At 48.4% G+C, this 26,424-nt stretch overlaps 1 protein-coding gene across 2 annotated transcripts in view; it reads left to right on the top strand.

Annotated features, from left to right (window-relative positions):
• The window catches only part of LOC144818567 (E3 ISG15--protein ligase HERC5-like), a 400,809-nt gene that overhangs the window by 74,950 nt on the left and 299,435 nt on the right, over positions 1 to 26,424 (top strand). For both annotated transcript variants that reach the window (XM_078676098.1, XM_078676099.1), the window contains exon 7: positions 15,304 to 15,428. In XM_078676098.1, the coding sequence (XP_078532224.1) occupies positions 15,304 to 15,428 (125 nt within the window). The remainder of the gene's footprint in view (positions 1 to 15,303; positions 15,429 to 26,424) is intronic.

Below are 26,424 nucleotides of genomic sequence, written 5' to 3' on the forward strand. Positions count from 1 at the left end.
GAGACTCATGAGCAAGTTGCAGTGCTGCTACTGCCCTAACCCCCTCCACTTTGCTGTACCTGGGCGACTGTCCCGATGACCGGAGGGGGCTGTTGCTGAGGACCTGATCACTGTGCTCCCCACCCACTTGCCACGAGGAGTGCCATGGAGCCTAGAGAAGTTGGAGTCTACTGGGGTGCCTGTGTCGACCCTGCCGCCTGGGTCTGGCTACCTCTACTCATGCATACAGTGGAGACAGACCCCCTCATCTGGATTAAAGAGGGACCAGGATTGAGAGCCCCCTCCCCCTGAGGAGCTAGACACTGTAGGCCGGGGATATCCACAGGGGCAGGAGGTGAAGCTGGGACCTGTAGACTCTGCTGGCATGTCGGTCAGCTTGCAGGGACGCAGGTTACTGGGACTGTGGGCAACCCTGGAGAATAATGGGGAGGATCCATGTCCCAATCCAATTCCTCCTAGAAGGAGATCTCACTCTGGGATACCACGGGGGAATTGCTGAGTGCCGACCCTGGATCTTCTTGAATACCCGGACTCTGAAATTCACTGTTGGCCGACCTCGAGCACAGGGGTAGGTGCACACAGTTGTGCAGGCACTAAAGGCAGTGGACGCATGGGAAGAGCTCCCCACCGGGGTTCGGCCTTGCTCCCTTTCTTGTCACACATACTACATGGCTGGGGCAGTCAACCACCAATTGGAAGACACTGGGCTCACCGGTGTGTTCCTAGTGGATGCTTGGCACACTAAACACCTTATCTCAAAGGGGCATACATTGTTTTGAGTTGCACACCACCAAACTTACACCTGAATTGACCACTTCCTAGCTACGCTGCGCATTCTGGGGACCCTGCTACAGGCAGACTTAGAAGTGGCGGTAACGTCTGACCACTCCCAGATCACACTGACATTTAATACGCCAGGCAGATGGGTTCAGGTCCACTCATGGCGACTCAATGACACTTTATTTGCTTATGACTCCAGAAATTAAGAGATACAGGACACTATTCATCACTTTCTCGAAGATGATACTCCAGACACGCCCATCTTACACTGAAAGCATTTGTAAGGGGGGCCTTCTTTGCGATATCTGCTAAGCTCAACCGGAGCAACGGGAGAAGAGGCAGGAATTAGAGGCATGGGGTAAGTGAATTAGAAGAGGTGTACAGGTGCACACAGACTACGTTGGTAGCTGAATCTAGTCATGTGACAACTTAAGGCACTGGACTGGGACAGAGCAGAAATAGGTCCTCCTAAAGACAAAGCCCAAATATTATGCAGGGGGTAATAAAGCTGGATGGCTCCTGGTCCACAAATTGACAACCTAATCCCAAAAACATCCAATTTCTGAAATCAGCCAGGCAGATGGTAATAGAGCCTGCCAGGACAGCAAGATCGCCAGGGCCTTTGAGTATTTTTTTTACAACCCTGTTAGATGCTGAGGAGGCGATTATGGGGGACTGCCAGGGGCCCCTGCAACCGGGGCCGCCTACACACCTACCCGGCAGTGATGCCCTAGAGCTTGAGTTACTGCCCACAAATTCCAGATTTCAAGTCAGTAAGGCCCCGGGTGCCTAGCTGCTTAACCCTGGGATTTTACAAACTCTTTGGGCCCCAGCTTGCTCCTATACCTGTCCGACTCAAAACTCCATAGGAGTCTCAGGCACTTTTCCCCCCACCATCAGCTAGTCAGTTATTACAGTCATACCAAAACCCGGGAAAGATCCTGTGCAGTGTGTGCATCCTTTCTCCCCATTTCCCTCTTGAATGTTGATGCTAATCCCTTTACGGGTGTCCTGGCCTCCCGGTTGAACCCACAACTGCAGGTATTAATTGACCCATATGAAACTGCTTCCTCCCTGAAAAAGGCTGCAATGACAACACCAAACACCTCCTCCATCTTATGGACAAGGCTGCCTAGTCAGACATGCCAGCACTGCTTGTGTCCACCGATGTCGAAAAGGCATTTGATTGGGTGCACTGACCATTTTTCTGGCTGGTGCTGGAAAGGGCGATCCTGACATGTGTTTGGAGTATCTACCCTAGCCCGACGGCACAGGTGTAAGTTAACTACACCCTGCCTCTGCCCTTTGCGATTTCCAGGGATACCAGGCAGGGCTTCCCTCTGTCCCCTGTTCTCTTTGCACTTTACATGGAACCTCTGGCAGACAGGATACAGGCAAATACACTGGTCAAAGGTATCCGCTTTAGTGCGCAAGAGCATAAACTGGCCCTATATGCTGATGGCGTAATGATCGCACTGACCCAACCCCATGCACCTCCCCCTGTTATGGAAGATCTTACGGCATTTGGGAGAGCCTTGGGCTTCAAAGTCAATTTTCATAAAACCGAAATCCTAAACCTGACCACCCCACTGGCAAGCCAGGCCATTCTGGAGTGAAACTTCCCCTTCCAATGGACCCATACAAGGGTCTGATATCTGTGACTAACTTTATGTTCCTCGCTTAGGGAGATGGTGGAGTGTACCTATCACTCACTCCTAGACACTACCCGCAAGAATCTTCAGAGCTGGAAATTAGGTGGTCTGTCCTGGATAAGCATACTAGCTGGACTGAAGATGCCACTGCTACCCAAGCTCCTCTACATAATGCAGACACTCCTTTAGGTCCTTCCACTGCTTGTGCTAACAAAACTCCAGCACAGGACAGAGTCACACACTTGAGATGGTAAGACAGCCCGCATGGACAGGAAAACATGCATACCTCTCGGTTCCAGATGGTGGCCTTGTGGTGCATCAGCTTACACACTACTACTTTGTTGCCCAAATTAGATACATGGTTGAATGGATTATGCCCCTCACGGAAAAACATTGGTCCTTCATTAACCAAGTCATAGCAATGGTTCATATATGGAAGGTTCCGTGGCTTCCCAAAAAGCATCACCCATCAGAGTTGTACATCTCCCCCATCACCAGCTCCACAATGAGGGTGTGAGATAGAGTGATGGTGAAGAAAGGACTGTCCTTCCCTATTTCCCTGCTCACTCCGATTATAGGAATCCTGGCATTCCCACCCGCACTCATGGGGAAAGATTATCATGCACGGCAAAACAGCCAGCTGTAATCGCAATGGCAACCTAAACGATCATTTGGGGCACTTGACTTCCTGCAACTCCGAGACAGCTATGGCCTCCCTAACAGTGAATTTCGGCACTATGCAGCGGTTAAACACTGGGTCACCTATTCATCGATCCAACCGTATGCTAGTAAACCACTCACTAAATTTGAATACTGGTTATTCACTGAAATGGATGACATGTACACCTTTCTGCACTTACCCACAGACAACAGTAAGTATCCAACGCAAAAGAGGTGGGAGGTTCACTTAGACGCACCTTCACATCAAGGGAATGGGCCAACATCTTCCACAGAGCACTTACCTCCTCCTTTAGTGTATTAGGGAAATAATCTACGCAGAAGATGGCCCACTATTGGTATTACAACCGAGCTAGGGTGGCAGTCTGGAAGGCCAACACTCACTGCTAGGTCACTTTTCTATTTTGATGCGCAGCAGTACATAAGGAAGATGGTTTTTGTTTGGATTGTTGGACACAGTTTTATTTTGTGAGTCAGAGAGTATGCTGAGAAAACTTATCTAGATTAAGATGTATTGTTATGCATTGGATTATAGGTTTCCATTAGCATGTGACCATAAATGGGGCTTTCAGTTGCTCATGTAGTAAATCTGAAACTTTACATATGCAGTCTAGTTTATTTTTTGGGCTTCCTTGCTACTTTTATCAGTATTGTGCTGCTAAGTTGGAAAAACTTACAACTGAAAAAATACTTACTCTACCTACCTACAGTACCCAAAAGCATCATCTGCGTACCCTAATATCTACTACTGCCACATTTCAGCAAAATCCAACTGACCATTCAATGAAACAGGCGCAACAGATCTGCAAAGTTTTGTGTACATTTATATAAATATAGGTGTTGACTTAAAAAAAAAGGTTACAAGAATGTTATAGTTAGGAAATAGAATTAAACAAACCTTAGAAATTCACAGAAAAAAACAAAGGTTACAGGGACATTATAGTTAGGCTCAGATTTCACTCGTACAAAACCAGTGAAATTCATCAGAGCTAGCTATAACTTACGCCCGCAATTCACTCACATATTACATTACTCATGACATGGTCAGTGACATCACTAATGACATCACAAATGACATCACTGAGGATATCATCCAATAAGTGTAAGTGTATTCTAAAAGTTTATGAGTGTTAAACATATATGCTAAGCTAAGCTACTACAAAAGTTAAATATTTATATTTTGTGTACTACTAATGAGCGATACTATTTCTTACATATATTATGTGTGTGGCTGTGTCTGTGTTTGAGTGGGTGTTTGAGTGACTGGGTATGCGAATGGTTGTGTGAGCGGTTGTATGGGTGAATTAGTGGGTGTTTGTGTAGCTGTATGGGTGAATAAGTGGGTGTGTGAGTAGCTGTATGGGTGAGTGAGTGGCTGTATGAATGGCTGTATGGGTGAGTGAATGGGTATGTGAGTGGCTGTATCAGTGTCTTGAGTGGCTGTATGGGTGAGTGAGTGGCTTTTTGAGTGGGTGTTTGGTTAACTGAGTGGGTGTGGCAGTGGCTATATTGGAGAGTGACATTATAAGTGGCTGTATGGGTGAGTAAGTAGACATGTGAGTTTTGCAGCGTGAATCTTTCTGGATTCACTATGCTGTGCATTATTCCGCGGTCTTGTGGTTGGGTCCGGATTCGTAGTCTTTTCTTTGTTTTTTTTTTTTTTTTTCTCTTTGCCCAGGTGGGCGTCGGCGTCACACCCCCTTTGGGTGTATTTCCGGTGACGTCGGCATGCTTCCTGCGGAAGCTCCCACTCTTGGGCGCCATCTTCAGATTCTTTTTTTTCCGCGGTCGGGTCTGGATCGTTCCCGTTTGGGCTCCAGACATTTTTGGAGAAAGAAGAAAGAAAATACAGAAAAGACGAGGAGAAGTCATCTGAAGACTCCAGGGGACTTCACCGACGAAAGACAAGCAAAGATAAGGCGTTTTCCATCCAGATCTTCGACGACCGTCGACGAACACGCGACCAGAGAGGCCCTGGACGCTCGAGGATGGACAACACGCCGTTCAAGTTCTGCCGTAACTGCCACCACAAGTACGCGCAGAAGGACCAGCACCCGGTATGCAACCTTTGCCTACCGGTGGACCACGAAAGCGGAGACTGCAACGCCTGTTCCGCCTTCACCCCGAAGACCCTTCGTGTGAGAGAGAGGCAGAGGGTAGCACACGCCGCCCTGCAGGGGAAGGCCCCGACCCCGTCGCTCTACGAGCTGGGGATGTCCTCCGAGGAAGAAGACAACGCTGCCGCCGAAGACGACAGCTACACGGTCGTAGAGACCGATTACACGAAGACTTCTGACAAGGTAGGAGACTCTTCGGCCCCCAAGAACCCGAGAGACTCTGAGTCTCGAAAAATCGAGGGCAAGACCCCGAAAGCGCCGACGCCAAAAAAGGCGGCGTCCGCGACTACTCCCAGGCCCAGCGGATCCTCAGAGAAGGAGTCCCCGGCGCCGAGAGCTGCTGATCAGCAGAAGACGTCGAAAATCGTCCCCGAAAAGGATCGATCGACGAGGGAGAAAGACCCGAAACTGTCGACGACGACCAGAGACCCGATATCCGGTTCGACGTCGAAAACTTCGACTCCGAGAGGCACGGCGACGAGCCATCCGTCGAAGAGAGCGGCGGAACCATCCGACGCGGAACACGCGGCCGAGATGGAAAAGAAAAGAAGGCGCCTCGAGGCAGAAATGGAGAACTTCATGCAGCGGAAAAAAGATTTCGACGCAAGGATGAAGGCCTTCACGATCCCTCACAAGACCAAGCCACCAGTGCTGGAGGCGGTCGAGGAGGAAGAAGAAGAGGTCGCCGAAGTCACCGAGCAAGACCAGGACGTCGAGGTGTTCGACGACCAGGAGGAGTACGAGAATCCCCACGAGAGCTACAGCTATGGGGAGGAAGATGAGGGCAGGACAGACACAGAGTCGGCGCCCTATGACCTTCAGGAGGTAGATTACATCGATGTCGACACCGACAGCCCGGAGGAGGTGGTCGACACCTACCCCTCGAGGCCCTCGCCGCCGGACGACATCGGGGCCTACAACGCGGTGATACAATCTGCCGCAGCAGCTTTCAAGCTCAAGCTCGACGAAGAGAAGCAGAAAGCAGACTTCCTTCTGGAAACATTGCTCCCAACACAAACGAGGAGCCAGTTCCTCCCGATGCTCGAGAGCGTCTTGGCTCAGGGGAAGGAAGCTTTCAGGGAGCCCGCAACATGCAAGGCAGTAACTCCCAGAACTGAGAAGAAGTACAAGCATGCCGCAAAGGACCCGGCCTACATTCAGGGCACGGTCTCCGCAGACTCCATTATCACGGCCACAGCAAGGAGGAGGGCTAACGTACCCACTACCTCGGGCCCGCCACCGGATAAAGAGAGCAAAAGGATGGATCTGGTGGGCAGAAGGATCGAACGGAATGCCGCGACCCACTGGCGCATGGCTAATTCCAACGCCCTGGTAAACAGACACATGTACCAAATCATGGAGGGACTGGGGCAGTTGGTGAAGGACTTGCCCCAGGATGCCAAGCAGAAAGCCGAAAAGCTAATTGAAGAGGGGAAGAATGCTGCAAATTCTTGCCTTAAGACGGCCCTGGATGGGGCAGACACCGCCAGCAGGCTCATGATGATGGGCGTCACGGAAAGGAGACACGCCTGGCTCAGGATATCCGGTTTCAAACCGGAGGTGCAACACAGCATCCTGAACACACCATTCAACGGCAGTACGCTTTTCGGACAAACAGTTGATGAGCAACTCAGCCAACTTAAGAAGGATAACGAAACAGCAAGATCCATGGGAGCATTGCAGTTCAGAGGGAACAAGAGGGGCACCCCGTCACGGAGGCCCGGCGGAAGAGGCGGAAACCAGCCAGGTACATCACACCAGGCTTTCCAGCAAACGCACCAGGCAGACTCGCAGGGTCAGCAGGGCCATCAGAAACAGCCCTGGCAGTACCAACAAAGAGGCCAGTCCTTTCGAGGGAGAAATGGACGGGGACAAAATAGAAGAGGGGGCCAGCAGCCCACCTCCAAGTGACTTCAAAAAAATCCGTGTGCCCACCCACAAAAAAGATCCCAGGGGGCAGCACGTACAGATGGGTCAAGACAAACTAGACACCTACGACCACAGGACACCAGTGGGAGGAAGATTAAGATTCCACCTCCAGGAGTGGAGAGGAATCACATCAGACAAATGGATCCTCAACATTATCCAATTCGGATACTGCATAGAGTTGGAGGCGAGGCCAACAAACAGAAAACCAAGAAGAAAGCCGCTAGCAAGCAAGCAGCTGCAGTGCCTTCAGGAAGAAGCAAAAGAACTCCTGCAGAAGCAGGCCATAGAAAGGGTACCCTTCAAGGAAAGAAACACAGGAGTATACTCAACATACTTCCTGGTACCAAAAGTAGACGAGACAATGAGGCCCATTCTCGATTTACGGTTCGTGAACAAATTCATAAGAACGCAAAAATTCAAAATGACCTCCCTGCAAGAGGTGCTCCCACAGTTGCAGACCGGGGACTTCATGGTCACTATAGACCTCAAAGACGCATACCTGCACATCCCAATGAACAGGAAGCACAAGCACATGCTCAGGTTCACCGTCGGAGAAAGCCACTACCAGTTCACGACACTGGCCTTCGGTCTAAAATCGGCACCAAGAGTTTTCACAAAGTGCCTCGCAGCAGTCGCAGCGCACCTAAGAAGGCAGGGAATACATGTATACCCTTACCTGGACGACTGGCTGGTGAAAGCAAACTCATACCAGAAATGCAAGCTGCACGCACATACAGTGACCAGCACGCTCATAAACCTGGGGTTCTCCATCCATTGGAAGAAATCATCAATGGAGCCGGAACAAGTGAAGATCTTCCTGGGAGCACAGATCAACACCTTACAGGGCAAGGTGTTCCCCAGCGAGAAGAGGGCGAGGGCGCTGGTGAAGGAAACTCGCCTCTACCGGAAGGGACAAGCTCGGACAGTGAGGACGGCGAGCAAGATCATGGGGATGATGGCATCATGCATCCACCTGGTACCGAATGTACGACTCCACATGAGACCCATTCAAGAATGGCTACAGGAGCAATGGTCACAAGCTACAGGCAGTTGGGAGGATCTAGTGGTTGTAACGCACGCAGTGCAGAAGGAGATGACATGGTGGACCATGGAGAACATAGCAAGGGGAAAGCCTCTAACGCCCCCAACGCCAACAGTGACCATCACCACAGACGCATCCCTGAAGGGATGGGGCGCTCACATGGAGGAGCTCAAGGTGAGGGGACTGTGGACACCGACGGATGCCACAAAGCACATCAATTACTTAGAATTGAAGACAATCTTCCTTGCACTGAAGGCCTTTCAAACAAGACTGTACAAGCACAGGGTATTGATACAAACAGACAACACCACTGCGATGTTCTACATCAACAAGCAGGGGGGCACACAGTCCGCACCGCTTTCAACGCTGGCGCAGGAGATATGGAGATGGGCCATCCCTCTCAAGATAGACCTGCTAGCCATACACCTACCAGGGAAGGACAACATACAAGCCGATTGGCTCAGCAGGCAGACATCGGCATCCCACGAGTGGGAGCTCAATGCTCAGGAGACAAGATACCTGTTCGACAGGTGGGGGACACCATCGGTGGACCTGTTTGCCACACGCCAGAATGCAAAATGCCAAAACTTCGCATCCAGGCAGCCCGAGGAGGGGACACTGGGGAATGCCCTATGGATAGATTGGTCAAGGACATTTGCCTACGCCTTTCCCCCGATACCACTGATGCACAGAGTACTGAGCAAGTGCAGAGCGAGCAACATGACACTGATACTGGTCGCACCGCAGTGGGCGAGGCAGACCTGGTACTCGCAGATCATGGAGATGACACAGTGTGCACCCCACAGATTCAGCAGGAGGAAAGATCTACTGTCCATGCAGAACGGAGAGGTACTGCATCCAGAGCCAGAGAGCATGAGCCTAGTAGCGTGGCTCCTGAGGACATAGAGTTCGCACATTTGAGACTACCAGAAAGCACCCTGAGGGTACTTCGGGAGGCACGAAGGCCCAGCACTCGAAAGTGCTACGTTGCGAAATGGAAAAGATTCACAATATGGTGCAGACAGGAAAGACTCCACAATAAGATGAAGAGGGACTCCACAGTGCTAAGGTACCTGACGCACTTACTGGAGAAGAACCTTAGCTCATCCTCGTTAAGAGTTCACTTGGCAGCGATAGTAGCCTACACAAGGGGAGAAACGTGCAGGAGCTTCTTCACATCACAGGTGGTGAAGAGATTCCTAGAAGGAGCGAAAAGGATCGCACCACCCAAGCGGGTGCCGCCACCTGCATGGAACTTGAACACAGTCCTAACGGAACTCATGAAAGAGCCCTTTGAACCACTTCACAAGGCCTCCCTAAAGATGCTAACTATGAAAACAGCCTTCCTGGTTGCGATAACGTCCTTACGCAGAGTAAGCGAGCTTCAAGCGCTGACGCTACAAGAACCATACATACAAATACACAACGATAGAGTTGTGATGAGGACTGACCCACACTTCATGCCGAAGGTGGTATCCAATTTTCACATGAACCAGTCTATACAGATACCGAGTTTTTTCCAAAAACCCACAACCAGCGCAGAGAGAGCTCTGCACACCCTGGACGCCAGAAGGGCAGTCATGCACTACATTGAAAGGACAAAGGGGCACAGGAAAACGAAACAGTTTTTTGTGTCCTTCGCAAACAGCTTCATGGGCAAAGCAGTAACCAAAAGGACCATTGCACGATGGATCGCACAAACAATCCAACTCTGCCACAAACGGGCAGGACAGGAACTGGCTGAGGGGACACGTGCCCACTCCACCAGGAAGAAGGGCGCTACAATAGCCTTCCTGGCTAACACACCCATAGAGGACATATGCCTGGCGGCAACATGGGCTTCGGTGCACACGTTCACGAAGCACTACTGTGTGGACATACAAATGAACAAGGAAGCTCAAGTGGGACAGAAGGTGCTACAGCACATATTCAACACCCAACGCTCATCTTCCACCCAGCCGCCACAGAGATGAGAAACCGCTACAAAATCTATGCACAGCATAGTGAATCCAGAAAGATTCACGCTGCAAAACGAATAGTTTTCTTACCTGTCGGTGTAGTTTTGCAGCTTGAAGATCTTTCTGGATTCACTAGCGAACCCACCCACCTCCGCCAGAAAGATGAGGCTGGAGAGAGAAGAGGTGGTTAACTAAAGAATAGACTTTGAAAATACAAAGCGGTAAATACAAACTAAGAAGAACATTGCCATTACTTCGGAAACGAAAGAAACACGGAAAAAAAGAACCCGAAGATGGCGCCCAAGAGTGGGAGCTTCCGCAGGAAGCATGCCGACGTCACCGGAAATACACCCAAAGGGGGTGTGACGCCGACGCCCACCTGGGCAAAGAGAAAAAAAAAAAAAAAAACAAAGAAAAGACTACGAATCCGGACCCAACCACAAGACCGCGGAATAATGCACAGCATAGTGAATCCAGAAAGATCTTCAAGCTGCAAAACTACACCGACAGGTAAGAAAACTATTCGTTCTTGTATCAATGTGTAAATGAGTATGCAAGTGGTTGTGTTGGTGTTTGAATGGCTCTGTTGAGAGACTGTGTGGGTGAGTGACTGGGTGTGTGAGTGGCTGCATGGTTGAATAAGTAGGAGGAGCTGTACAGGTGAGTGAGTGGCTGTGTGAGTGAGTGTATGGGTGAGTGGGTAGTTGTGTGAGTAGATGTATTGGTAAGTGAGTGGTTGTGTGAGTGAGTGGTTGTGTGAGTGAATGGGTGTGTGAGTGGCTCTGTGGATGAGCAAGTAGATGTGTGAGCGGTTGTATGGATAGGTGAGTGAATGTATGGGAGGTTGTGGGGGGTATAAGTGAGTGTGTACAGGGTTCTGTTGATGATGTCATCAGTGATGTCACTGACCATTTCATGAGTGATGTAATATGTAAAGCCATAAGCAGTGCATTGCGAGGGCATAAGTTATAGTAGGCTCAGCTAACTATAGCTGCTGAATTTCTCTGCTTTTGTACAAGTGAAATCTGAGCCTAACTATAACTTTCCTGTAACCTTTGGTTTTGTTCAGTGAATTTCAATTTAAAAAACAATATTTCCTAACTATAACGTCCCTGTAACCTTTGTTTTTGCATTGAATTTCTGAGCACGGGCTCCTTATCAGGGTAATGCAGTCTTGTGGGTGGTTAAAGTAGAGTTGGTCAGTGAAAGGCACAGAGCATGGTGTGGCCAGCTGGATTCATGACAATTACAGGATGGGGATCTCAAACAGAACAAGGGATGGCTGTCCAGTCCACTTGCTGGTCATTGGAGAATCTTGTTGCAGCTGGAACACATTTCTGATGCACAAATGGCACTACAGCATACCATCTTTTTTTTAAAGTTTACAAACTTCACACTTCAAGAAGCTCACAGAGTTAAAGAAAAATATGAAGCTGTGAGTGAGATGACTTTTCACAAATCAACTGCTTTCTAGAGTAATGTAGGCTGCTCAGACGTTCCCAAAATATAGTACTGAATGCAGGTTCTGGTGTGGTAAAATGAACAATATGCAAAAGTGATGAGTGGCTTTCTCTTGAAAAGCTTTTTGTTGCAAATAAAGATAACTCTATGGCAGTCAGGCCACGTAGGTTATGATGTAGGTTTATTGAAGAAGATAAATCTTAACTACAGTTACAAAGTGAATGTATATGCCCCAACAGGAGCTGCATCCTACTACTCGGTCAACTCTCCCCAACTGAGACTCTCCCAGGCCAGGCACTCCTCAACAATGCATTACATCACACACAGTGGCTGAGCATCAGGAAACAGGGAAACTAGACAAAAAATGCATTACACCTAAATCAGGATAAAACACATTTTCCCCCTTAGGAATTAATAAAAAATACATCAGGTAATGTAAGATAGAAATCTTTAAACTTTCTTTCATGAAGAAAGCAAAGGGTCCCTTCAACCCCCCTCTCCAACTGACACTCTTACAGCTCAGGCACTCATCAACATTCCAACATTCCACTGCTTCACACACACACTGGCTGGGCAGCAGGGAACTGAGAAACTATGGAATGGATGCATTATAACAACATCAGGATCCAACACATCTCCTCCCCTTAGAGAAATAAATGAAAATACAACTGGATGTAAAATGGAAAATGTAATAATCAATAAGTCCTACAAATATTCAGACTCTAAAATCATCAAGACAGGAAGTACAATTACACTCATAAATTATTAAGACAGGTAAATACAATACCACACCTCCAAGTGCACATTATCACAGGTAATACAATTACTGCACCACTCATAAATTATCAAGACTATGGAATGCATGGCAGGACCAGGGAACTTCTCACACCCTATACTGGACACACTTAGGACCTGATTACGAATTTGGTGGTGTTCTTGCAGGCCACCACGCTAACGCCCCGCAGGAAGACTGCCAAACCCGAAGTTAGACCGCCTGCCAGATTACGAGTTAATCCTGCGCAGGCAGTCGGTGCATTGGCCATCCCATGGCAGTGCCTTTCTACGGCTCATATGTGACCCATGTGGCCCATGGGACTGTCAAAGCATGTTGCTGCACGGCATTGACTGCACAATGTCATGCAGTCCATACTGTAATATACTCAAAATATGCTTGACAGTGCCGCAACGGCACCACCAGCATATTGCAACCTCTAACTGCTGCAACACCGCCACAGGATCACGGCTTCCCAGGGGTTAGAGCAGTCCTATGGCTATCCGATTGCCAAACTCGGAATATGGCGGTCGGACCGCCAGTGTGGCGGTGGCTGCACCGCCACTACAGGTTCGGCAGTCCGATGGACCTCTGAACTCGTAATCAGGCCCTTAATGCTTAACCCTATTGGAAGGACTAAATAGTACCAGGGAATACTCACAGCCCTCTACTGCACAGCTTTGTAAACCTACTAGATCAGGGACTACTCACGCCCTCTACCTACTGTATACAGGACCAGGACTTGTGAATGGTATCTTTCAACCCTCATTCAAGAATTAGGCAAAGGGTTTTTTCCAACCCATACTCATCCCAAACACAGGGCAATTTGTGAATATAGAAGGAAATCTTGAATCTCTTCCATCAGTTCTCATCCCAGCACAAGGCATCTTGCGCATACCAAAATGGGTGTCTTTCAACCGTCACTCAAACAGTAGGCAACGGCTATCTTTCAACCCTCACTCATTCCTGTAACAACAGGACACTACATGAACTTAGAATCATGTGGCAATGGGTGTCTTTAAACCCACAATCCCTAAAAAGAATGGATGTTTTTCAACCCTCACTACAGCAGTAGGCAAAGAGTACCTTTCAACCCTCGCTCATCCAACAGCAGGACACTACATAAACTTAGAACATCTCATCCCAAAACAAGGGAAACTCACATTCACTTGCACTCAGAAAAACTCCTTGTAGACTTAGGGCACCGCAAAACATGACCCCAAATAACTTCGTACCCTAAACTGCATAACAAGCAGGACCAGGTACACTACATGCACACACACCCTCTCCTGCATACCTTAAAGGACCTGGAATACTATATTAAAATGCTACTCTTACAAAACAGAATTTCCTCAAGTGGAAAAAATGCACAATTTTCTCAGCTGCAATTTCAACATCGGTCGGGTAGTATAGATGGGTTGCCCCTTTTAAGCTCAACACAATTTTAATATGGCATTCACAAAGCGACCTCTCACCCGAACCTTCATCAACTATGCTCATAGGTCCAACTTACACAGTTCAGATAGATCGAAATAACTAAGCTCAATGAGGTAGGCAACTGTCACTGCTATTGTCGATTTCAATGCAAACTCCTCTATTTTAGCTGAAGTTTTCCTCACTTCAGTTTGTTCACTACCATTCGGGATAATTAGCTGGCGATGGCTGCAGTGGTGTTTAAGTCTTTAATTCTCCTAACGTTCACATGGGTTCCAACGCGTGTCCTATTAAGCTTCTGTTTTCCCTTAGTCGCAGCAGTGCACTTTGCAGCATTTGGGCTGTCATTTATGTGAGTCGTCTTCAGAGCGTATATTACATGCACCTGTTTCGCTGAACAGCCTCTAGGATCCTCGCTGTTGCTGCACTCACACAGTCCTTGCTCTCAGATTTTCAGAAGCGACGCATTGCATCCTCGCGACCAATTCAACGCCGCATTGGACACTCGCACTACAACAGTAAGGGGACAAGCCCTCCACAACAGGATAGGAACACGCGCTCCTCTACCCCTCAAAGGAACAATAATGCCTTATATGACAGCGTGTCACGCGGGCCCCATTAATACATATAATACGGCGGCTCACCCATTTCATGTGCTCACAACGTCTGCCCCTCTTTGCATGGTGCGGGTTCACTCCCCACAGGCAAGTCATGCTATGGCTCCCCTGCAACTCATGCAGAGACACGCACAGTCGAATTAACTCTTGCGCTCTAGGTAACGGTTTATCTTGAACTCACAGTCGGTACAATCTTCAGTTGCCTCCACTGTACAAATGAAGTCACACACTGTTGGCTCAGGTTACCGGGCAGCATCAATCTGCATACATCAACAGGTCCAACGCTTTTACACTTCACTTGACCATAGGCTGACTGTTCTACCATATGTAATTAGGTAGACCACCCTCTCAGTCTGTAGGCTGTCTGATGATTTAAGACATTGGTGTGGTTCTGGGCGTCTACTTTACTCTTTTCTTCTCAATTCTTCAACTCTTTTCTCTTTGTTTTTCAAGTAGATTTACTTCCCCTTAAATCTCCTTTCATGCAAAGGTTAGTTTCCAATTCGTTGCCAGTGTTGCAAATAGAGATAATTCCTTGACAGCCAGGCCACGTAGGTTATGTGATATAGGTTTATTGAAGAAGATAAATCTTAGTTACAGGTTATATAAGGTGAATGTATATCCCCCACCAGGTGCAGCATCCTACTGCTCAGCTCACTCTCTCCAACTGACACTCCCCCAGGCAGGCACTCACCAACATTGCATTACATCACACACAGTGGCTGAGCAGCAGGTAACAGGTAAACCAGAGAAAAAATGCATTACACCTAAATCAGGATATGACAATAAAAGAAGTAAATCAGTTGGCTGCAGCGGGCCTCTTTAGCGTATTTTATTAATTCTCTGTATTTATTCCCTAACAGATATCACACACTTGCTTATGTTACCTCTTCAAAGACAGTATACTTATTTGGGGTTGAAGAACAGCAACAAAGAAGTAATGGGGGCATACATGGCAGATTCATGGCACTACCTATGCAGTTACCAGGTATTATATTGTCATACTGTATGATTACACTCCCGTTTATCTGTGTAAGTTCTTTGAACAAAAATTACGATTTTATGTAAATAGACATTTAACCTTAAGATTGCTTGTTATTAATTCAACCAGTTACTATTAAAGCCTATTTGGATAACCTGTGCCTGGTCCACTCTTTCACCTACACTGCCTGCTGTGAAAGATCTACAAGTGCCAGGTGAACTCCAGGTGAGCAGAGTGGCACAGCTTATATTCTATCTAAGATGGAGTGCCCAGCACCATGGTGGTGAAAACCTTAGACGTTGATGATTACGTTAAAGGGAGCTGTTGGCCTGTTGAGTTGAAATTCATCATCAGAGCTGGCAGTAGTGTGTCTACACTGAAAGAGATACAGGATAGCAGATACTGCTAAGGACTTAAGGTGTTCGCTGTTCCCGTTGAACAACCTTCTGCATAGCATGAAAAGACACAAATGTTGTGTAATAGGGACCTAAGTCACAGAAAAGATATGGGTACGCATCTGTGAGGAGGGGAGGAATAGGCGTAAAGCAGCTGAAGGTAAATGGTGAGAGGGAACATGAAACAGACACCTCCTGGTTTCAGAAGATTTTTTAACTTTAGTGGTCAGGTCTTTGCCTCTGTTGGACAATTAGTGTTATTGCTTGTGGAAGGCGACAGCTACAGCTGTTTGGATGATATGCGTCAGGGCTTAAATAATGGCAGAATAAGAGGAATTTACAGAATTCATGAAGTAGATACATAGAGGTGTGAGAGTGATTTAAATGAGTAGAGACATAGGAAATAGAAGAGTAAACATAAGCAAAAGACTCTAGAACTATGTTTTGAAAAAATCTGAAGATTGCATCTAATGTGTCAAACATCGTGGGTTTAAGTTGACTTCCTCGTGGGTTATGCGGCCATGGCTCAGGCAAACAGATAAACAAGATGCTGTTCCGAGTGGGACTATGCAAAGTATGCATTGTATTGTAATGTATTTGCATTTATATTGCGCCTACTACCCCTGACAAGGCACTGAAGCGCTTTACGGTGGGTAGCACACTGCTCCTAAAACCCAAGGTTAGTGGTTAGTCCAGTTTGTTATTGTTGGTTATGAAAATGTATCTTTTGCTGTCGTGGAAACCATTCTATGCATTTACTTAAGTTTCTTTGTGGAAGAATAAATTAGTGGGAGTTACGTTGTTCATTAGTAGGGGGTATGTGAGTTAATGCAGATGGTTAAATGAGCTAAGGGGATGCAGGGGTATTACTTACAAAAGAGTTTGTTGTGATCTTTGAAATGAAGTGTGAACAATTTGCATAAATGCTATAATAGATATTAAGGGAACCATACATAAGACAGAGTAAGCTGTACAGAGACAGAGGAGACATGTATGGGTGAGAAGTAAGTGAGGTTTATTTGAAAGAAAAAAAGGAGTGGCATCCACCAGTAGTTTTAACTTAAGGTCAGTTTTGATGCAGTTTTGATGCATCCTTTGACTGTGTGCTTTTTGAAATGGTGCGCAATTAGCGGATGTAACATTGTAGAAAGAAACTACATTTTCGAGGCATGTGAGCTGTAGATCAAATGCTATGCATAGATCACCATCTAGTGTTGGGTCCGGATGTTTGCACTTTGCTTTTCTTCGAAGAAGTCTTCCTAGTCACGAGGTAGGTGACTCCTCCTTTAGGTGATAGTGTGCATGGTCATCGACTCCATCTTCAGATTGTTTTCGTCGTCGGGTTCGGATGTTACTCGCTGCGCTCCGGTTCGACACCGATCCTTCAGTTTCCCTCTGTGCATATTTTTTTATTCATTTTTTATATAGCGCTGGCTAGACCCGGAGGTATCCGAGCGCTTTACATGATATAGGACATTGTTTCAGAACATTGTTACACAGTTACATCAGTTACAGTTACAGTTGCAGTTACCAGTATATGCTTAGGAGAAAAAAAGTGAGCTTACACAATAATATAAGATAATTAGCACGTAGCATATCCAAGACACACATTGTATGGGGAATGGAAGGTACTGGGGGAAAGGTAAACAGGGGAGAGGAAAGCAGGCAGAGTCAGGTAGATCTGAAGGGGCAAAGTACTCCAGGGGGAACAAAGCAGTCGAGGGGAGAGACAGATAAAACTGTGAAGAACTGTGACAAACAATGTTTGATGTCCGGCTGGGTAGGTGACAGCCGATGGGTGACCCAGAGCCAGACTCCGCTATAGCTCCATAGGACAGCTCCACCGGGCAGCTGCCAAGGGTACTCGGGTACCGTGGTAAGTACAAACAGTTAAAGTTTCAGCCCGTGGAGCATTGTCATAGTTCCATAGAAGGTATCAGTCCTGATGTTACTGGGACGCGCCGTCCACCTCGTCCTCCATCTCTGGGTGAGTGCGGGCGAGGTATGGATGGCGAAATTGCGGACACCATTTTAGAGTCGGGCAGGTACAGGCAGCATCTCGGGACCAAACGCTGTGAATGGCGGGTACAGTGCAATAGTCAGCAAACAAATGGTGCCCCTGGTGTTCCATTTGGAGTAAGCCTGTGGGTCATCTCACCAATGTAAGAGTTGTAACTCATCCTGGTAAAGGACCACTGTGGCGGCCATCTTGGGGGGGGGCAAGAGATTCTGCTCCTGGTGTTCCATTCGGCTGGTCCCCGTTTATTCTTTATCCTTTGTATTCCCCAGACCCCTAGGGTATTCCCGCCGCTTCTTCAGGCCCTCTCAAGGTCAGGCAGTTGGGGGAGGCAGGCCTGAGATTGCATAGAACACTCACCCTCTATGGTATTGTTTCTGATCATGTATTCCATTCTTCGTGTATCGTGTTATTTCAAGAAAAACCCTCTTTCTATCGGAGAGCTCATTGTAGGCCGTCTGGCCTAACGGCCTCGATTTGACTCGCAGTCGAGGGAACGAACTTCCTTTAAATTCTGCCCTCGGTGCCCCTCGAAATGCCCGCGCACCTACTCACACGAAGGGTGCAACCTGTGTTTATCACCAGAACACATGGAACAGGACTGCGACGTGTGCAAGACTTTCCGCTCTAAGAAGATGCTTCGCGACCGTCGGGCTCAACGACGAGGCGACATGCAGAGCCAACATACAGGCTCCGTTCCGGGCCTCTTCGGACCTGAATCGGAAGAAGAAGCCGGCGACGCTATCGGGCCGAGGAGGAATGAGATCCGATCTCCGGTTCAGACGATGGCTCCGACCAGGATGAAGACATCCCGCATGGACAAAGTACTATAAGAACAGCTCCATCTTTGCCTGACTCCCAAGTCAACCAAAAAAGAAGACTCTGGACCAACTTGCGCCCTCAGGCCCTGGTCGGCACCGAGACCATGCTTCTGACACCCCGCCTACTGGCACAGCACCGAAGCCTGCCAAAAAGCCTTCCGGCTCCAATAAGCCCCATTCCAAGTCAGGCACTGAGCAAAAGCCTACGTGATCAAAGCCCAAGTCCGGCTCCAAACCTCATCACTCAGCACCGAAAAATTCTTCGGATCCGAAGACACCAACAACAAAGCTGTCGGCATCGAAAACTTTGGCGCCGAAACAGACTGATGCACCAAAGTCACCTAAAAAGTACGGTTTCGGCGATCCGCTCGGACAACTGGACCTGAAACAGAAAGTATTGTACATACATCCTAAAACTGGACACAGTGCCACTAAAAGTAACTCTAAAGAGAAAAACTGATACTGAAGAGGAATATCATGTTCCCTTAAAGGAGAGAACTATTGGAACTAACCCTTCCCCCTCCTCCTCCTCTTCCATCACTACCTTCACCTCAGACTCTACCTGTGCCAACTTCACCCGAGCACTCACCACCACATACATCTGACAATCAGGGAGATGGGGATGATGATAATGATGATGGTCAGCCAGGACCTACAGATAAGTGGGACGAATACAACACTGACTCGCCCACAGACAATGATCCTGACCTATATCCTATCTGCGTATTCTTTCATCACCCTTTTGAAGATTTGGTTTTTTCGTTTTCTGGCTTTTCCCTTTTATAAATGATAAAATGACCTTTTGAGGCTTGGGCATTATTCTTTTACTTTCACGTTTCTATCATTATGGTGGTCATTGCATCGGTACAAATGGGTGAGTTTATTTTTTGCGGCTTAGTGTGGTTTTTAGGAATTGTACAAATTGTATTATGTGTATATATTTTCCAGTACCCTTGTCCTGATGAAGCCACAAGATACTACTGGCGGAAACGTGACCGCGACTGCGTCGACAGATAATTAATTGTGTTTTCTTTATCCCGTTGTTCTTTTTTGTTTAGGGTACATAGTTGTATATTCTGTATATATTGTAATTACCAGTTTTGATTACTGTATATAGTCTGGTCACCTCCCCCTTTTTTTGTGATTCAATACTTTGTCCTTCGTAATAAAATCATATCATTCATTGTTGATAAAAAGATTGCAGAAAACAGGTTAATGAATTGTCTCCTGTTTTGAAGTACCGTTTGCTTAATTTGTCCCTCAGTACCTTCCGTTCTACTTTTTCATCCATGTGATGTTCCTTGCCCAGGTATGGGAGGGTAATTTGGGCAGAACCCCTGTTCATTACGTACTATATCCTACCAGGTCCTCTCCACCAGACGACATTGTAGGCTATAATGAATTGCTAGGCAGGGCTTCCAATTACCATGGGGTGCAGCTCCACAAAGAATCCCTTTAAGAGGATTTCCTTTTTGAAACATTGAACAGCACACCAAAGTCAACACATATGTTGCCCATGCTGAAAGGAATGACCAGGCATGTAGACAACATATTTAAGGAACTTGTCAGGGCACGTATCATTACCCCTAGGGTGGATACAAAAATATAAGCCTGCACCATCTGATCCAGTGTACATAAGAGGTCCGCCTGGATTTTTCCCTTTTTTCCGGGGATTTGTCTGCTGTCCGAGATAGACGCCTCTGACTGGACATCGTCGAATGTCTATTTGACATTATCCTTCACTTCGGACGGAGCCCGCCTATTGTGGGGTTCGTTTGCTATCCTAGATAGACGCCTCCTATTGGAGATTGCAGGCTGTTCATCTGACTCGACCCCTTATCACAGACGGCGCACGTCAATTGCGGAAACCGCCTAATTAATTACTGCTATCCCCTGCAAGTTATTCGATCCCTGGATATCCCGTATGCTGTCTCTGTGAACCCCGCCAAAGGCCTCCTCTGAGAGAAAATATTCAGCCCGGATTCTACAGGAGCTCCGGCTGGAGCCCTCCTGGTCCACCATGAATCGATTTTGAGCTTCCTTTGTCACAGAAAAGAGTGCGACACTTTAAGGCCTCAATTGGGCTATTCCATCCCCGAAGGGACGAACCGGCGCGCCGGCTGGAATTATCCGATATTTGATGCATGACTAGCGAATGCACATTTTGGTATATGAAAGAGTGCTTCAATTACAGAAACCTTTTGAAATAAGTCATCTGAACTGCCTCCCTGTCTTCATTATATTTAAACTTAGTTTTTATTGCAGATATATACAGTGCATAAACATATTCATCCACACTCCTCCTTTGAGATAAACAAGGCATACTACGTGAAATAACACATTACCAAGCTCTCAGGCCCGCATCCGGAAGGATGTACAGCATTGTCCACAAAGGCGCCATATGCATTTTGGAAGAAAACGAATATCACTTTTCATGAGGAGGTCCTTGCATCTGCTTTTCTATTTCCCCCCCCCCCTTCCACCCATTCCCCAACTTGTTTCCGGAAACATTTTTTATTTGCTTGTATAGAACTGAACACTATAGTCACGCATGCAGCTGCGCCTCTCCCTCTAATACCATTCCCTCCCTCCCAGGAGAACACACTGTGAACATGCAGTATACTGTATAGTCGTAGAAAATGACCATGCATCAAGATTGCAATTTTCCCTACCCCCTCCTTCCCCAGCCGCCCTCCCTTACATGCACTAAGAACTCCCCGTTAAGCTCAATCATTCCCCAGTCCCCCATCCAGTCCATGGTATTGTCTCCACTTAGTCCAGATTCTGTGGAACTTCCTAGGGCACCCTCTGGATTTGTAAGTCACCCTTTCAGCCGCCATGTAAAGGTCTAACCCTTGCCTCCATTCTTCCAGGTCAGGAGTAGTAGGAGACCCCCACCGTTTCGCGATGTCCCTTTTGGCCACCACCAGTGCTAGGACCAGGAAAATCAAAAGTGGGCGTGGGAAATCCACATCATTGGACATTCCTAATAGAGCCAGCTTCGGCTCCTGCGGCACCGGGACTCCCAGTACATCCTGTAGTTCTGAAAAGACTTGGGACCAGTACATTTGGATCACTGTGCAGTCCCATAGTGTATGATGAAAGCCTCCCCCAGCCCCTTGACATCGGAGACATCTGTCGTTCTCTATCTTCCCCATTTTATACAGCCGTACCCTATCGTAGTACGTCCCATGCAGTATATTATACTGGTTATATCCCCATCATTAATTTATTCTTGTTGGTGTGTCCCCAGCCCCACGGTACATCTCCGCCCTGAAGAAGGTGTGACCTGAATAGGCCTTACACCGAAACTCGCGTCGGCGTGGCGGCTGTGGACGGCAGAAGCTTAGTCATTGTTTTTTTATTTTTTTAAAACCTTTATTGTACAGTTAAGGATATACAAATACGGGCCAACAACCGCTCAGGTAGGCCACGACACAATATAATAAGCCGATGTATCCGAAGAGAAGTGTGTCGGGGGGCACATTACATTATATAGGTAAGCAATCAATAGGAGAACGGCCATATACGACAACTGAAAACAGGAGCAAAGAAGGTCAATTTTATATTAGGAAGTATAGCAGGATTAATTGCAGTGTATGGTCATCCAAATTCCCATAGCGGGCCATAAATCAGACAGCAAAACATAAAGGCATCGGAGAAAACTATCATCAGCAACAGTGTACATCAATTAGGACATATACGCCATATGACAAATCAATGTTCACCTTGGCCCGCCTTTAGTCACCCCACCAACCCGTCACATACTGAGAGTGAACGGAGGAACCAGAACAGCAGCAAGAAATACAATCATCCGCCATATTAACCCAAATAATAAGAAAAGAAGAGAATAAAAGGGGGAAAAGGGGGGAAAATGAAATAAATCAGAAAGGGGGAGAACGCCGCGCTGTGGCACGCGCCCCACAGCAACGGAGCACGCAAAAAGAGTGAGGGTACAGCCAGCGAGGTGGACACGCGAGACGCAATAGCAATGTGGCAATGCAGTAGAAGGGAGAACAACACACCCCCAGTTACCACCCGCAATCGTACCATGGGAGAGAAGCACAGACGCGGCGCTCCGATAAAGGGATACAAAAGAGCCATAGAACTAAAGGAAAAGGAAAAAGAGAAAAAAAAAACACCCCACCTACCCCACCCTGCACCCCTGCAGAAGGCTACGGCCTACCCCCCCAGCAGCGTGCCTGTCGCCCTAAATCAGAACCCGAAATATAGAGAAGTCAAGAAGAGAGAAAGGAATAAGAAGACAAACAAGCATTTACAATGCAACGGTTTTGCCTTTGCAGCCAGCATGCGATCCTACACGCAGAACCCCCAACAGCACAATTTACAAACTACAAGCATTTGCATTGAATTTAAAGCATATTTAATTATATATGATGACAAAAAAATAATTATAAAAAAGCGTTGGCTAATCCTACGAGTCGAAATGCACATGACATCTCTTATGACCAAGTAAATTCCAGCAGCAAAAGTCCCATAAACCAACACATACCATAAACACAGCACCTCAACACACAAGTAGCGTTTCAAGGCACTGCTGCCCCTCTCTAATCACATGCTGATGGATGTACCCCGTCCTAAAATTAAAAGTGAAAGGGGAGGGGGGGCGGGAACGGGCACACGGGAGGGGGGCGGATCGGACACACGGACAGGGGGGGGGGGAACGGCGGACAAAATACATAAACTTACCTGATTGCCTCGTGGGAGCCAGCTGCCCCTTCCACCATTGCCCCTCCAACTCCATGGCATGGGAGAGGCGCAGCTCCGGGACACCCGTGCACCGCTCCGACCTGTGGTTTCAAGAAAGACAACGGAGAGTGAAAGGGGAGGGGGGGCGGGAACGGGCACGCCCTGACAACAAAAAAAAAAACTCCTGACGGATAGAGGAGTGACGAGTGCATACAGCGGGACCTGGCCACGGGCAGCGGAAGCATTTACGGCCGGAAACACGGGGGGGGAGGGGCGGGAACGGGGCACACACGGGCAGCGGGAGGGGGGCGGGATATCAAATAAAAATGCAGAGCACTGACCTGGACTTCGTGGAGCAAAGAGAAGTCGACGGGCCCCCGGTGCCATCTTCGGCGGAATGAGAGAACACGCCCTGACAAAAAAAAAAAAAAACAACACGCCCACCGCCGAGATGAGCGCACAGAGGGGCGGAGAGGGAAAAAATCACGGGAACGCCCCCGAATCTGGTCCGGCCTTTGACGGACAGATCCGGCTCCCAATGGCTAGCCTCCATTTATGGAGCTAGCCAATGGGAGGAGGGGGCGAGGAGGGGGCGGGATACCCGACCCAAACAGAGAAACATAAGGATTTTGCTAGCGCATGCGTACTTCGTACGCATTGCCAGCAAAACCTAAAAAGGGGGGGGGGGGAAAGAACCCAAAAAAGGGGGGGGGGGGAGAACATAAGACAAGTCGGTAGGCCCCAGCCTCCCGCCCAGCCATACGAATATACAACGTCCAGACGAGATCGACACAACCTTAGGTATTATAAACTTGTAAAGGAACCGTCCATATTATCATAAGCGGGGGCCATCAGCATAGCAAACTATTAACCGGCAGTCCTCCGGGTGCAGCATCGGCTCATCCCTGGCCTATCTTTGTCTTCACCACCATATGCGATATAGCAAGGAAAGGCAAGTAGTTTAAGGTGGAGCTGCTCCACGGTCGAAACACACCAGGACTAGGGGGCAGATCAAAGGGTTCCGGCAGCCAGCAATAAAACAAGGACCAGTCTCGGGAGTCCAGAACCCTCGACAGTAACACGATGAGCAGCAAGATGTAGGAGTCTCGCCTCGCAGCACAGGAAAGTTGAGTCCCCCCTGCAGCATAACAGCAGGGCCTCCCCACAGCAGATCGGATCGGCAATCCATGATGTTCCTTGAACCCTCGAGCAGCATCCGTACCTGACATGGAGCCCATGCCCTAGCACTCTACATTCACAGCTGCCAGGAGAGTCGGGGCCGCATGGTTCCAATCTTGTTTACGCACAGCGGAAGCACTCCTTGTAGTGACCAAGGGGGACAAAGCAACACCATCACAAAGTCGAGGGGCGCCCATGGGGAACGGTCCTTCAAAGATGGCGGCGGACCGCCCAACCCCCACAGGGGCACCGGGGGCCAAGGCCGCACGCAAAGACTGCAGGGCAGCCAAGACATCGCCGATCGTGGGCTCACGTTCATATGACCAGGCCCCTGCACACGCCAGCGACACAGATCCGCCGCCCCGATGAAATCCGTGTTCCTGGGCGTCAGCCGCCATCTTGTGGGTTCAGCTGCGTCACCACACTCCACGATGCCCGGGACGGGCTCTCACGCAGGGACACCGCCGGGGGTCACCGGGACACGCCAATGGCAATCTTGGTGCAGAAAAGGCGCCATCAAACTCGGGGGCCCGCTGCTCGATCACCCGAGGGCGCCTCCCGCCGATTCCAGGCGCAGGGCTTCAAGATGGCCGGACAAGGCATCAAAGGGGGGTCATCCTGCACAGACCTCCCACCTCCACGGTGCTCCGTGCTCCAACAAGGGGTCCACCGGCCGCAGGACCGGCCCGGCCAGGATCCACCGATCTATTCGCACAATGGCCCTCACAGCCTGCTTCGCCCTCGCACCGGGGGCCGCCGCCGACACCGCAGCACCGGCCGACCCACACAGGCAAGTCCCCGGTCTCTACACCGCGAAGGCCCCGGAGCAAGCAAGAGCCCAGCAGCGGATCCACAGCACACATGGGCCCCCGGGCCAGACGGTGAGTACCAGCGTTGCTTCCCCATCCTTTTTCTTCCAGGGTGTGTCGTCTCGAGGCAGGATATTCGCCAGGATTTGTGTGTTGGGCAGGAAGGCTGGCGGAGCCGAGCTACAGAGCGGCCATCTCGGTCGCGAGCTTGGCTCCTCCCCCCAGCTTAGTCATTGTTAACCATCCTTTCCTACGTATTGTGCCTCCACAGTCGTATTTGTGCTTATGCAGGCAAATTTCACCCTTACTGCAGGCCTGATTGTACCTGTATGAATGTATAAATGTTTGTGGAAGTGATTGGTTTTATCAGTGTGTAAGTGAGTGTGACTCGAGTATGGTTACTTGGGAGTGTGTGGGACATGTATGTATATTGTAAATGCATACTAGGAGAGATATTTCTTTACTCCTTTTATCAAATACAGCATAAGGATCAGATCGTGACCCATGCTATCTGAAAGTATCTTAACAGAATAAAAATAAACTAGAAACTACAAAATGCAAGTTGTGTGATGTGTCTTTGGCTCTGATGTTCCTTTTGTCACCGTTTATATAAAGTATAGGATCCCCTACGGGACCGTAAAATATATGCTCTGGCAGGGTGGTTGCTTATTCTATTGCACCATAAGAGGACAATTACCCTTAGACTTGCTGGTAGTTTCCAATGCACGCAAAAGAGCAAACTCCCAAACTGCTGGAGACGCTCCACCCCCAGATAAGGAATCCAAGCTCATCGATGCTTCAGAGAAAGGATAGCCTCCCAGGCAGCTAACTTCTGGCGCATATCTAATACACAAGTGTTGCTTGCCAGATACGATTGTGCGCATTGGGATGAAATGGAACAACTCATCCAATGTCTACCCCAAGAACATAAATCTAAAGCGCAAGACCTGGTACGTGAGGGACAATTAATTTCAAACAACCAAATTTGGTGCTCCCTGGATGCTGCTGGCACATCTGCCAGAGCGGTAAACACTAGTGTCATTTTAAGAAAACACGCCTGGCTACGTATAT

This window comes from Lissotriton helveticus, chromosome 2_1, assembly GCF_964261635.1.
Source record: "Lissotriton helveticus chromosome 2_1, aLisHel1.1, whole genome shotgun sequence".
Lineage (NCBI taxonomy): Eukaryota > Metazoa > Chordata > Amphibia > Caudata > Salamandridae > Lissotriton > Lissotriton helveticus.